This window comes from Eubalaena glacialis, chromosome 17, assembly GCF_028564815.1.
Source record: "Eubalaena glacialis isolate mEubGla1 chromosome 17, mEubGla1.1.hap2.+ XY, whole genome shotgun sequence".
In the NCBI taxonomy this organism is placed as follows: domain Eukaryota; kingdom Metazoa; phylum Chordata; class Mammalia; order Artiodactyla; family Balaenidae; genus Eubalaena; species Eubalaena glacialis.
The window spans coordinates 52,813,493-52,828,675 of record NC_083732.1 but is presented as its reverse complement, the minus strand read 5'-3'; the positions used below and the strand labels follow the sequence as shown (position 1 = coordinate 52,828,675).

Here is a 15,183-nt window from a genome sequence, read left to right as displayed (position 1 = left end):
TATTAATACTTGTACTACCTAGTTGTCCTATCTTACTCCTGCCCTTCAGTGTCATGGGAGGAAGGTGTGGTTGAAGCTTAAATTAAAAAGCTTAAAGCAGCATCATTGGTCGTTAGGGAAAATGCAGATCAAAACCACAGAGAAATACCACTTCATACCCAGTAGGATGGCTACAATCAAAAAGATGGACAATAACACGTACTGGCAATGACGTGAAAAAATCCGAACCGTCATACATTGCTGGTGGGAATGTAAAATAGCATAGCTGCTGTGGAAGACAGTCTGGCAGCTCCTCAGAAAGTTACAGAGAGTTACCATACGACCCAACAATTCTACTTTTAGGTATACACCCAAGAAAATTGAAAACACATGTTCACACAAAAACTTGTACATGAATTTCATAGAAGCATTATTTATAATAACCAAAAGGTGGAAACCACCCAAAAGTCCATCGATGATGAGTGGATAGACTGTCATCTATCCATCTAGTGAAACATTATTCCACCATAAAAAGGAATGTAATACTGGTATGTGCTACAACATGGATGAGCTTTGAAAACATGCTACATGAGAGAAGCCAGGCACAAAAGGCCAAATATCATATGATTCCATTTATATGAAGTGTCCCTAATCAGCAAATAGAAAGTAGTGGTTGCCAGGAGCAGGGGAAGGGCCAGTGGGAAGTGGCTGCTGAAGGTACAGAGTTTATAATAGAGGCGACCAAAATGTTCTAAAATTAGATAGTGGAGATGGTTCTACAACTTTGCGAATTTACTGAAAACCACTGAATCATGTACTTTAATTTTTAAACTTTTACTTATTTTTATTTTTGGCTGCGTTGGGTCTTCGTTGCTGTGTGCAGGCTTTCTCTAGTTGCAGCGAGCGGGGGCTACTCTTCATTGTGGTGCGCGGGCTTCTCATCGCGGTGGCTTCTCTTGTTGCGGAGCATGGGCTCGAGGCACGCGGGCTTCAGTAGTTGCAGCATGCAGGCTCAGTAGTTGTGGCACGTGGGCTCTAGGGCGCATGGGCTTCAGTAGTTGTGACGTGTGGGCTCAGAAGTTGTGGCTTGCGGGCTCTAGAACACAGGCTCAGTAGTTGTGGCGCATGGGCTTAGTTGCTCCACGGCACATGGGATCTTCCCGGACCAGGGATGGAACCTGTGTCCCCTGCATTGGCAGGTGGATTCTTAACCACTGCACTACCAGGGAAGCCCCTGAATCACATACTTTAAAAAGATGAATTTTATGGTACATGAATTACATCAATTTAAAAAAAGGGAGGGAGGGACTTCCCTGGTGGCACAGTGGATAGGACTCCACGCTTCCAGTGCAGGGGGCCCGGGTTTGATCCCTGGTTAAGGAACCAGATCCCACATGCATGCTGCAACTAAGAGTTTGCATGCCACAACCAAGGAGCCCACGTGCTGCAACTATGGAGCTGGTGAGCTGCCACTAAGGAGCCTGCGAGCCACAACTAAGGAGCCCACCTGCCACAACAAGACCCTGTGCAACCAAATAAATAAATATTTTTTAAAACATAAAAATGTGGGGGAAAAGCTTAAAGGGATTGGCTAGTACATGGCATTGTGGCATAGCTGTGTGATGATTAGCCTTTTCTAGAACAGGAAATAAAGCAAGATTTTGAATGTATTTAGTATTTTCCAGTTTCCTTATGATTCCCTGAAACATAGCATAACTTCTTAAGGGCCTATCAGTCAAGTTGATGAAAAACATTTCCCCACACCCCCTTATATCCTAAGTTTAATTTACTTCCTTTTTACTTTGTAGGTATGGGATGACAGAGACAGTGTAGGTGACACATGTACAAAAAAGATTACACATGCACACACAGACCATCATGCTAGAATCAGGTATTTCCTAGACAGTAGAAAACATTTCATTGGATCAGGTTGCTATAGACAGTTCTGATTGGCAAAACTTCATGGGCTCCTAGAGAACGTGCAACTGAATTCTCATTTTACAGGTCCCTACCCCACCCGCCACTATCCAAAAGTAGAGTGTTCCTAGGAAACCTTTCCTTAAGCCAAGATGGCATAAAGCAAAGAAGCAATTGCCTTAGGACTCATCTTACTAATGGATGCACAAAATAAATCCAGATAAAGCACAGATGCTCACAGACACAGTTCAAAGATATTGCAGCTGGATGCTGCGATGCTGAGTGCAGTTCCTGGGGAAGGAGCTTGGTGGGGCCACTCTTGCTGCAAAGTAAACATTGAACACTGTTTTTGCTTTTCGCCTTTTTTCGTATAAAAGCAAAAATCCTCTTGGGATTACTTTCAGTTAGCAAATACTGGTAGTATTGTAGATGTTTCTTAAAAGTGAGGTGGCATAAAGCAAACTTTCAAAAAATGGGGGATACCTGTATATCTAACCCTTTTAAGTATGAGAGCATGTTAACTCAGACGTAGTCAATAAATTTCATGTAAGTCAAAATTAACCTCTCCTGAACTTCTTAAAGTTCTAATCTTATTTTTGAACTTGCTTGAGTTTTCTTCAAATTTTTGTGTTGTTGTAGATTCCCATTGAAAATGTCTTCTCCTATTCAGAAGATAAATATAAAAAAAAGTTTGGATGTCAAACAGATTGGCCCATTAAGAAATCACCTTCCCATGATTAGAGAAGACTCTAAATGCCAGTAAACGCTGAAGTGCCTTTGTTTAACAGTGTCAAGAAGTAAAATAAAGTTGTAGGTTACCAAAAAAAAAAAAAAACTGTCAATTTTGCATGATGAACCAGACTCTTAAGACATTGTTTTGTGCTGTTTCCATTGTTCTGCCCCAAGATGGTTGGAAGAATATGAAGAGAAGGAGTTTAGGAAGGATAATAAACAGCGGTAGATAGTTGATACCTATGATTATGGTCATTGTGGCTTTAATCTAAATGATACCCTGTTGTTGGTCCTGCATGTTGTGACATAATTGTGGGTGCTAATCCCTTAGAGCTTCAAATTCATCACTGTGCAGCCTTCCAAATACTAATGTCAGATATACTCTATTTGTAGTGGTCATATTTCTCGCTTACATAGTTATGAAAACCTGAATCAGTGTTTTTATGGTATTTGTGCTGCCTTATTTTCAACTAGACTCAGCCTTTATATAGAAGAGAAATAAACGTATTTTGTGTTATTGTACAAGATAGAACTAAAACCAGTCGGAGGCACCTATTAAGAGGAATTCCTAATGGCTAGCCCTGTCCTAAGTGTACAGCAGACTGAAGAGTAAGCATCCATTACTGGAGTATTGCAGTTTAAAGAAGGAATTCCTTCATTGGTCAGATTATTGAACTAAATTAATAAAAATTCCCTTTTCACTTTAAGATTCACATACTTTATAGAACAGTGTTTTAGATTTGCCCGTCTTTGCTTATTTCCATTAACATGAATTCTCAAATTTTGAATCCTCGTGTTGAATTCTAAATTTCAAATAACCAAAATGTGTTTTGCTTTAGTACCTGGTGGAAACAACTCATTAGACCTACTTCAAGACTTCTGCTTGGGACGTTTTTATTAGAAAAGGATTTTTAACTGACTCTTCTAGATACTAAACCAAGAAACATAATCATTACTGTTTAGCAGTTTATAGTTAAAGGTAGATTGTCCAGATACCTGCACATATATAAATCAGTACACAAATGGGTGAGAATATATATATATAAGTCAGTTTTCTTCTTGTAAATATTGTATTTTAAGGTTGGTCTTTTCTAAACAATGCAGTTCCTGTGGTTTTATGTTTTTGAAATGTGTTGTTTCATGCTCTTTCTTTTCCCTTTGCTTCTCTCACAGTGCCATGGAAAGCCATTCCCTCCTCAATCCCAACCTGCAGCAAGGTGAGGGGGTCCTGTCCAGCTTCCGAACCACGTGGCAGGAGTTTGTAGAGGATCTGGGCTTCTGGAGGGTGTTGCTCTTGATCTTTGTCATTGCTCTGCTGTCTCTTGGCATCGCCTACTATGTGAGTGGGGTGCTACCCTTCGTGGAAAACCAGCCTGAACTGGTGCATTAGGAGAGCCCATGGGAGAGGAGGCAGATGCCAGTGTCCTGGCTTCCATTGTTTGTTCTCAGTTTCTCAAAGTTTTCTCTTGGTGCAAGGCAGTGAGGGCTGTACGTTTTTTCTTTTTGCAGTTTTACACATTGTAATTCTTGTAGAAGAACTAACTACATACTGTAGTCAAGTATACTGTCCTAAAGCTACCTCCAACTCAGCCTGACTTCTTAGGAAAGGCTCTGCATAGCCTTGTTTGATAAAAACATGGACGTGACTAAAGAATGAGAGATAGAGGATGAGACTAGGAAATCCTTGCTACAGAAACCTTACCCTAACATAAGACCAACTAAAGTGAAGTGTTTGAAGGTTCTCTTATATGATTAGTTTTGGTTGGTAGTTTTGTTTTGTTGTTGTTTATTTTTGCAAGAGCTGCTTTTCTCTTTTTATTTACTTTCTCTGGGGAATATCAGGGGCGGGGGCTAGGGGAGAATGAAGCATTCAGCTTAAAACTTGAAGTGCTTTTTTCAAATCCTGTAGAGCAAATCAGTATTTTTGGAATGTTTGGTTTGTTTTAATATTTTCAAGTCTAGTCACAAACCAAACAGAACTTTTGAAAATGAGCTGTATTTTCCTCAAAAATGACTGATTTGATCTTATATTTATTTGTTTTTAGGATAATTTTGATTTTTTTCTAAGCTGCTTTGCTTGTTGTTGATATCTGTGACGAATGAACTTGAGAAGTTCATTTTGTTCATTTGTCAGTTTCCCCTAGTGTTTATTTCAGAGATATTCTATTCATCAAAAATGCAGTCAGAAAACTTTCTCTACTCAGTAGTTAGCAGGGGAAAATAATTCTGATGTTTAAATGTCACTGTAATTCTGTAGTACTATTATTGTGAAAAATTCAGTTCTGTAAGCTAGCTGTGTTGTCACAATTGTATCATAGTTCATAATTTTTTCATTTTATGTGCAGTCCTGTTTAGAGGCCCTGTTAGAATTGTGGTGACAATCCCATCCATGTCAGTTGTTCTCTGATGGCAAGAATGGATGGTGTATTTCTGAATTAACAGTGCTGAACACTATTGTACTAGGTGTCATAAACTCTTTATGAATGCTAATATTATGTAAATTGAAATATGGCCCCCAAACTATATTGCAGCTTTTAGCAGTTGTTTGAAGGCCTCTTTTGTTAATGATTCTGCTATGTTTAAGTCATATTCTTGGGTTATTAAAAAAGGATATGAAGACTTGAGAATTATTCATTGGGTGTAGTCAGAAAATTATAGTGAAAGAACTAATGGTTTTATTTTTTAGAACGTAAGTCATCTAAGCTACTGCTAATTGAATTGTTGCTAGAATTAGAAATTATAATTTAAAGCAGAATTGGTATTTCTGTGATTCTTTTTGCTTCTTAATATTTTCTCTTTCGCATTTATATATCTAGGATTGAGGCATTTTTCTTTCATGTGACTTTATCCTGTCTTAAAGAGCTGTTCTAAAATTCCTGATTTACCTGGCTGCCTCAGGATCAGCTCACAGCATCTTGCTTTTAGGTTAGATACAAACGAAATTAATCATACTTGGTGTAAATACAGCAAACCGTGGATGTTAGAATGGAGAACACTAGAACTCAAAATCAAAGTATATTCAGATTAAAAGCTTTGGAATTAGCTTTGCTTTTGTTTGTAACTCTAAACAAATGTGCAGAATTGGTTAACATATATGTAAATATATTGCATTTTTTAAAGATTTATGTTTCCTTTTAAGTGCTGATTTCTTTGTATTCTATTCTCTGCATTCAGTATTTAGTAATAATACCAATAAACGTATTTATAATCTCTTAATCATAATCTGTTTGCTTAGGTATCATTGTTTTTCTTTTAATTTAGGATTTTTTTAAATGGGTTCCAATTGGCTGTTCATAAAAACAAAGTTTTTTTTTTTTCAAACCTGATGTAATAGGTATATCACGTTTCACGTATGTTAGCCTTATAAATGTTCTGACACTAATTTTGGTGAATTGCTTTTGGATTTAAGAGTGATAATAACTACCATGATTAAGCACCTCCCAATTTTACCAGTCACTTCACGTGCCTCATCTCATTTCATCCTTATGTTCACCCCACCCCTGCTGTATTTCCCCATTTTATAAGATGAGGAAACTGATACTAGGAGGTTTAAGTAACTTGTCCAATATCAGACAGCTAGGACATAGTGGAATAGGGATTCCACATTCAGGCTCTATCCCCAATTATAAGTTTGCTTTTTCCTTCTGCCTGGCTGTCTGTCATGAGTCTGGCAGTGGAACCATCTAGAATCTTGCTTACTGCCGTCTCAGCAACACCTGTTACTAAAATTTTCACTCCTGTTTCTAAATACTTATCTTTTCCTCCTCCTATAATGCACCATTTTTCCACATCCTCCCAGGATTACTAACCCTTCATATTGAAGCTCAAACCCTGGCATGTTCAGAAAACCTAACATAGTTAAATGTATCTGACTGCCCACTTCTCTACCTGTCATTCCTCATCACTTACCGTACTCAGTAAACAGGTACAGTTGACCCTTGAACAGTGCAGGGGTTACTAGGAAGTAGGGGCACTGACCACCGCACAGCTAAAAATCAGCGAGTAACTTGACAGGGGGCCCTTGGTATCTATGGTTCTGCATCTGCAGATTCAGCCAACAGTAGATGATCTTGCAGTACTGCACTACGTATCTTTTTTTAAGATTTATTTATTATTTATTTATTTATTTTTGGCTGTGCTGGGTCTTAGTTGCGGCACCCGGGATCTTTGTTGAGGCATGCAGGATCTTTTGTTGTGGTGCGCAGGCTCTTTGTTCTGCTACGCGGCTTTCCTCTTCTCTAGCTGTGGAACACAGGCTGCAGGGCGCGTGGGCTCTGTAGTTTGCAGCACGTGGGCTCTAGTTGAGGCGCGGGCTCAGTAGTTGTGGCGCATGGGCTTAGTTGCCCTGCGGCATGTGGGATCTTAGTTGCCCGACCAGGGATCAAACCCGCATCCCCTGCATTGTAAGGCGGATTCTTTACCACTGGACCACCAGGGAAGTCCCTGTACTACGTATTTAACAAAAAAAATCCGGGTGTAAGTGGACCCATGCATTTAAAACCCTTGTTCCAGGGTCAACTGAGTTTTTTTTTTTAAAGCCTGGTGGGATTTTTTTTTTTTTTTTGGCTGCGTTGGGTCTTCGTTGCTGCACGCAGGCTTTCTCTAGTTGCGGCGAGCAGGGGCTGCTCTTCGTTGCGGTGCATGGGCTTCTCATTGTGGTGGCTTCTCTTGTTGCAGAGCACGGGCAGTAGACAGGCGGGCTTCCGTAGTTGTGGCTCACGGGCTCTAGAGCACAGGCTCAGTAGTTGTGGCGCACGGGCTTAGTTGCTCTGCGGCATGTGGGATCTTCCCGGACCAGGACTCGAACCCATGGCCCCTGCATTGGCAGGCGGATTCTTAACCACTGCGCCACCAGGGAAGTCCTCAACTGAATTCTTTTGGGTCTTTTTGATGATAAGTTTCATGAGAGCAGGGACTTCGTCTATTTTTCCTTTCCTATTTGTTCACAGTGCATCCTGTAGAACTCTTTGAACACAAAGACTTTTTTTTACAGTAACTGTATTTTTTCTTTTCAGATTTAAACGTGCTTTTCACATGTTTCCTCCAACAGGCTGCATGTGTGAATGTGCTGACCATTCTTCTTCTACAGTATGCCTGCCGCTGGATGGAAGGGCTAGAGTCTTGTACCCCTGGCTTCTTTATGTAAGAGCATGCAGGCTTTCACTAGTATAGCCTGCCTCACGTTTAACACAGGTTTTTAAAAAAAAAAGCATAGTTGCTATCTTTTTTACCACATGGTATTAGAAGTCCAGAAACTAGTCACCTTTTGTTGTTGTTGTTGTTTTATTTTAACCAGGCCTCAGTCTTTGACTTGTGAAATTGTTTATGAATGTATCAAAGTGCTTTCAGCTGCAAGAAGCCAAAATCCAAATTCAAAATGGCTTAAACCATAGGAAATGTACTGACTTATGTAACTGGAAGCCCAGAGGTAGAGTAGACCCCAAGGGTGACATAATCCAAATCTAGCTCAGTTACCCTCTGCTTTTCACGCTGTCCTCCCGTTTGTTGGTTTCATCCTCCAGCTGGATCTGAGATGAGTCCAGAGTTTTCAGGCCTGACATGCATTTGTGACCATGTAGAGAAGAAGAAAGAAACCATCTTTCCTCTGGTGTTCTCCTAGGAAGCTTTCCTGCAGAGTCCCCAGCCAACTTCCTCTTGGTTTCATTGGCCGACGTTACATCGTGTACCCTATTCTCAAACCAGCCAATGCCATGCACTGATTTACTAGGCCTAGCTTGATGGATCAGTCATCGGGGAGGGTGGGGTTGGTAGGATTAATGTGATTGGCTTGGACCAATTGTTTTAGAAATGATGGGAGGTGCTGCTGCCAGTAAGTGGGCAGGGCCCGTAGATGTTTTATGTCTTACAGAACATAGGGCAGTTTAGCACAACAAAGAATCATTCCACATCCCACATGATTCTTGAATGTTCTGCTGGTCATTCATATGGGTGGTTTTTTTTTTTTTAAGTTTTTTATCCGAGCCTAAACACTAACTCCATTTTACATTTTAAAGTATTTTTTCATACGGTTTTAATGTACCCTGAATTTTCTAAGAATACAACCACAAGATAATTGAGGGGAGATTCTACTCTATTTTGTTCAAAGCTTGACCAGGAATTATACCTCTTCCAAGAAATCTTGTTATTGAAGGCGGTGTTACTGATGATAATTGAGTCCCCCATGTAATTCTCTGTGTGGCTACTGATGACTTCATTGTTTCTTCCAGTGTAGCTGTGCCTGGGTCTTCACATATTGAAATGCACACTTTGTTATCAATTTCTTTCCCTTTATTTTTCCTTTATATTACATGATTTATATTAAATCATTTTATTTCAGCAGTTGTTACTCACTTCTATCTGGGATATATACTAGAGCTTCTTTTAGTCATCTTGGTATACCTTTTCCTAGTAGTTTATCTTGGAGGGTACACCAGGAAGTAGCATTTCTCAAAGTTACTAGAACACTAGGGAGAAGAAAAGAAGCCAGCATCTGGTTAAACCTTTTAAAATTGTTCAATCTGAAACAGTCCCAGCTGTGCTAGATGAAGTAGGACTTTGGGATCAAGCCCATTCCTTTGAGCTCTGAAGTCGATTCAAAACAGTTTTCTAGGGAGGATCTTGGCCTTGCTATGGGTACCTCCTTGGCTTCCCTCAAAGTGCAGATAGGCTGGCACTCTGTTCAGTCGCTCATGTGTTCATTCTGTTCATTTTACATCACAAGCGGACAGCTCCACATAAGGCATAGGGGTCTACGCTCATTAGGCAACAGAGGTTTGGTCACGCTCCAGTTAGATGTCAAGGAATAATACAATCTGGAGTTCCTTGTTGCCTAATAGTCATCAAAAACTTAGCTGATAACAGTATTAAGAGAGTATTCCTTGGAAGCTCTTTTAGGTCAGCACTGTCCAAATTTTCTGCAGTGTTGGAGATTTTCTGTTTCTGTGCTGTCTGGTGTGGTAGCCACTCATCATTGTGGCTACTCAAATTAATTTAAATTAAATTAGAAATTCAGTTCTTCATTAGCACAGTTATCTGAGCCTGAAACCCAACTCCATTTTACATTTAACAAAACTAGCCACATTTCTAGTGTTCAGTAGCCACAAGAGGCTGTTGTATTGGACAGCATTTTTGCAGAAACTTTTTTTGGACAGCACTGTTCTCAAATCTACCTTGGGCTCGCCGGGTCGGGGTAGAGCTAGCTACGGAACTGTATTAAGGCAGTTTCCACCGCATTTGCTTTTACTGAGCTCTTTGTTAACAAGTGGTAACACTGTAACAGTGCTTATTAACTCACTTAATCCTCAGCAAATCGCTGTTGTATCCCCACCTCACAGGGCAAATGAGGTCACCTGAGGCAGGTTGGAAAAACGCCCCAGGTCACACAGCTATTAAGTGGCAGAGCTGGGGTTTGAAGTCTGACATGATAGGACTGGAGTCTCTTCTAACCGTTGCGCTGTGATGCCTCCGTCTGCTTAGTTGTGGTGCCATCATCTTGAAGTATGAATTGTCTCGAGGACTAGCCCAGTGTGTTAACCATTGCATCTATTCTAAGGAAAGTTACTGAGCATGCTGTTGGCACAGTTCTTCAGTATGAAGACCCCAGTTGCTTTTTACAACCACAGATAACTGCATTTCTGCTGAGCTTTGCTTCCACCTTATGTTCTCTATGAATTATGTAGTTGATCAGGTAGAATCTCTCTTTCACATCAGATGCTGAAAAGCTTAATGTCAAATTTGGGTTCCACCAGAAGCAATTGTAATATTGGTCATTATGGTGATTTATTAGAACCTCATTCCTGGTTTATTTTATATCCTCATCTTTAGTTTTATTTTCCTATTCTAAATGTTCACTCTGAATTTATGCTATTCTGTATTATTTAAGCCCCCTTAAATCATTTTTGGATCATGATGGGGGGATGGATAGTTAATTAGACAGTTATTAGTTTGGGTTGAAAGAACTACCACAAAACTACCTGTCAGTTTCTGGAAACTAATGACAGAAAATGCATTGACCTTTTGCAGTTGGAAAAAATAGTTTGTGGCCTCCTATTCAAAATGCAGTTATGGTTTTTGTCATGGCTGCAATTGTTAGTTTACCTCATTTATATGTGTCTCCTTGTTCCGAAAAGGATTTGAGTTCAGCTGAATAAGCAGGTATTAGTCTAAACTTTGGAAATCAAATGTCCTAGTCCTATTCTAGCATTTTGGTGAATCATTTGAGTGAAGCCTGAAAAGTCAACATTAACAAGTACTATAATCATAGAATTTTAGAGATGGGGGGCCATTAGAAATCATCTAGGGAGGGTAGAAGACCAAGGAGAACTCAATGACTGTGGTCCCTCAAGTAAGAAAGGGGCAGAAATGTTAGGTGAATCCACTCTATTACTCTTACCTCAACTACACTGCCCCTTACTCACATGGTCTCCATCCCTCCAGCCCCCACATGCTATTCTAAATGTTATTTTAAAATGTGAGTATCTGGCGTTAGATACATAAAGATAAACCTCGCATTGTGTTCTGTGTATTTTAATAATTAACCAAAATACTGACCTGTTAGTAAGCTGATGCTGTCATAAGCCAAGGATGTATTTTCCTGTCACCCAAGCCTCCTTTTTTTTTATGAACAGGAGAATCACCATAAACTATCATCTTCTCTTGATAAACATTTTAAGTGAGAAATCTTTTCACTTCTCAAAAAAAAAAAAAACCTGCAGCAAATAATGGACTTTCTCTATAAAGTGCCTTACACCATGGAAATGCTGTGAGGAAGCTAAGTAGAAAGTTCCAGAGTACCACTGTGTCCCTGGTAAGTCACAGTACTTCTTCTTTTGTTGTTGTTTTTTTGTTTTGGCCACACCACATCGCTTGCGAGATCCTAGTTCCCGGACCAGGGATTGAACCTGGGCCCTCGGCAGTGAAAGCGCAGCGTCTCAACCCCTGGACCGCCAGGGAATTCCCCACAGTATTTCTTACTAGAACAACTATTTCTTCAATACTGCTGTCTGCTACATACTTTTCATTCAAGTTAGGAGATTGATGGTTACAGGACCATTTGTAAACTCAAGCCCTAGAGTTATAAAATGCCCTGCCTGATGGTGTTTAACAAGGCCATTCACTGCCTGGTTCCCTAGTGTGTCAGGGATGTCTTGTGGGTGTTAACTGAGCTCTTCAATAAGTGTTCCTATGTGTCCTTTGCCACATCTTCAGAAGCATCTCTAAAAAGAGAAATGTGTGAAGATAGGAAAATAACCCACACCAGGATAATGCTATCACTGTATCTGCTTAGGAATCACTCATTTTAGGGGTATTCACTAGACTCTTCTCCCCCCCTTTCTTTTCCCAAAGGTTTTGTTTTGTTTTACTTCCGGGTTATATTTTCATGTCCAATTAGTCTGAGGATCAACTTAATAATAAGCTCTGACCAAGGATAATTCCAACTTGAAATGTGCAATAGTAAATCTATTCCTGAGATTTAAAAAAAAAAAAAAAAAAAGGATAATTTTTTTATTTGCTGGAATCATTACAAATTAATGTATACGTATATTATTTTATGAATAATATATTTCAGCAAATTTTAGTTGTTTTCTTTTTCTCTTTTTTTACAGTACCCCTTGATGGGCTTTTAAAATTATGTGGTATGCAATGTTAGCACTACAGAATGCCTACGCTTTGTGTGTGTCCATAAGCCAAATTCCTTTTTTGGAGGTTCAAGGATAATTGCTAGCCTAATTCTCTTTCATCTTCATGCTATAAATTGCAAGTATTTAGAAGTGCGGCATTGCAGAGATAGTTGTTTCTTCCTATAATTGGGCTATGAGAAGGTTATTCTTTGTCACAATAAAAATTAATATTCCCTTCCTTTGGGGATTAATTTCTAAATTTGAAGACTCTGGGTCGGAGTTGGCCGGACTGTTGCACTGAAATTTCAGCCCCTAAGAAACAAAAATAGGTTTTGAAATAGTTTCTAGGTTACTGGCACAGAAAGCTGGCTAAAAGCTATAACTTACTTTGGATAGTCCTAGTTAGTACAATTCCATCAGCACAGGCTGTTCTCTTAGACTCTGACTCAAATTTAGGAGAAAATAAAATGTAAGGTTCCCTAAATTCTTATCTGTAAGTTTAGGCTTGGGTGATTCTCCTTTATTTTAGTAGAGCCCCTGATTTGGGGAGGGGAGACATTTAATCAGATATTAGTTCTGTATTTCACCTTACTGAACTATCCACATTCATTTGTTATTTTAGTTTAAGTTACAGTTTGGATCAGATGGTGCAGGCTCTAGTTATACTGGAAAACGTGTAGTCTTGGAGTTGCAAGATCCTATCTCTACTTAATATAGACTGACCTTGCTCAAATAATTTAGGTTTTCTGGACCTTTGTCTTTATCTGTAAGACAGAAATAATACCCTCCTCAAGATACTTATAATTAATAATAATAAAACTGTCTTATTTGAGTGCTGTGTGTTTGCATGTGTACTAGGCCCTACAAGGGTTGATACTGTTGTTATCCTCATAAAGAAGACAAGGCTTAAAAGGTTAAGTATGCTTCCTAAGTTCATGGAGTAGACCAAACCAAGATTCTGTCTAATTCCAGTGATTTTGCGTGTGGCCATTAGAACATGGTGCTTCTCCTATTAAGTGAGTTACCACATCTGAAAGTACCTGGTACTTTATAGGGACTCAATACAAGTTACTTCTTCTTTTCTCTCAGCAGAATAAATTATGTGATTTATTGACTGAACTCTAGCTTTTTATGAGCGAATGATCTACACATTATCACACAATTTCTGACAAGGAAACTTTAATAACTGCTTTATTAATTACAACCCTCATCCATTATTTTTCATACCAGTGGACTTATAGAACATTCCATGCATCATCTCATTAGCTCTGTTTGCCCCTCCTCAGTAAAGGAGCCTCTCAGCCATCAGTAGAGCCCAGAGACCTCTCCAATGATAAGGAGAAGGGAAATGCCCCGGCTCATAACCTCTGAACTGTCCCATCTCAGGTATACATTGGGAAGGGAAGTACCTTAATAAACACCTGTGACATTTTAAAATTCCAAATGCGCACCTTGTAAGACTCAAGAGGGTGATTTCCACTGAGTTCCGTGAGAAAAGATCCAGATATTAGTGGCCACATTTGCTAAATTCTTTTCGAAGGGATTCCTTTAATAGAAGTGCTCTTGTTGCTAACTTGGAAATGAGAATTATGGAAGCTTATATTTTCTAACTGAGCTTGTCTTCTGTTTAGGAAGCATGAAACTTTTCTCTCCTGGTTTTTGTATCTGTGATATGTTGGTGCTGTCATGACATCATCTTGCCTAACTACAAAAATGTTTTCTTGGCTGAGCTTAGAAACCCACTATACTTCTTATGATCTTCAAAATATATGTGTTGGTCCATGATATGGGAACACACTAGGTCCTCAATCAACAAACCTTCAGTCATTCTGGAATTCCCATTCTGGAAAGTGGCAGCCCCAGCCTCCAACACAGAGAAGCAATGCCCTTTCTTATTTCTCCTTTGACGAACCCTATACCTTTCCAAGGCCTACCCTGGCCTAGTCTTGAGCTGTAGTTAGAGGAAAGAGAGATTGAGACTTGGAAGGCAAGCAATTATCTTGTTCTCTGGTCCTGACTCAGATAACGCTATGAGTAGAAGGGGCCCGGAGCTTCCACTCCCCAAAATTACGATTCTCTTTCTACAAACTAAACGTCTGCCCCTGCTTAGAATACAACTTCTATTAAATCAAGAGGCTTATTCTTTTTTTTAATTTATTTATTTATTTATTTATTTTTTTGGCTGTGTTGGGTCTTCGTTTCTGTGTGAGGGCTTTCTCTAGTTGCGGCAAGCGGGGGCCACTCTTCATCGCAGTGCGCGGGCCTCTCACTATCGTGGCCTCTCTTGTTGCGGAGCACAGGCTCCAGATGCGCAGGCTCAGTAGTTGTGGCTCACGGGCCTAGTTGCTCCGCGGCATGTGGGATCCTCCCAGACCAGGGCTCGAACCCGCGTCCCCTGCATTAGCAGGCAGATTCTCAACCACTGCGCCACCAGGGAAGCCCCAAGAGGCTTATTCTTATTAGAAAGAAATTATTCCAATTTCTAAGTTATATGGCTGTACCCTTTTTCTCCTGCTGGTTGAAGTTCTTTATTGTCTTTAATGGAGTCCTAATGACCCAGACAGTGGTCCAGTTTTGGTTCCCTGGCTTACAACTGCTCAAGTAACATTCTCAGCTGTGGAATAAATATGGACTGTCAACTTATTTTAAATGTCAGCCTTTTAAAATATGTATGGATATATGATATTTCTTGATCATTTAATTCAGGTAAAATAAGTTGTAACAGAGAGTCGACATGGTGCTTCCAAGTGGCAACAATGAATATGAAAGGAGGAGATGAGGTGCCCCACCTTCAGCACCCAAGGGAGACACACACACACACACACACACACACACACACAACACACAACACACACACACACACAGGTCTTCCTGCCCTACCATTTACCAGATTCATATGAAAACAAAATAAACAAGGCACACCTTTGCACAGTCA

The 15,183-nt window shown here is 39.8% G+C and overlaps 1 protein-coding gene across 4 annotated transcripts in view; it reads left to right on the top strand.

Annotated features, from left to right (window-relative positions):
• Positions 1-5,785, top strand: part of ANKRD46 (ankyrin repeat domain 46) — a 34,477-nt gene extending 28,692 nt beyond the window's left edge. For all 4 annotated transcript variants that reach the window (XM_061171558.1, XM_061171561.1, XM_061171559.1 and 1 more), the window contains one exon: positions 3,802-5,785. In XM_061171558.1, coding sequence (XP_061027541.1) covers positions 3,802-4,018 — 217 coding nt within the window. In that variant the 3' untranslated portion in view covers positions 4,019-5,785. The remainder of the gene's footprint in view (positions 1-3,801) is intronic.
• The last annotated feature ends 9,398 nt before the right edge of the window (positions 5,786-15,183 follow it).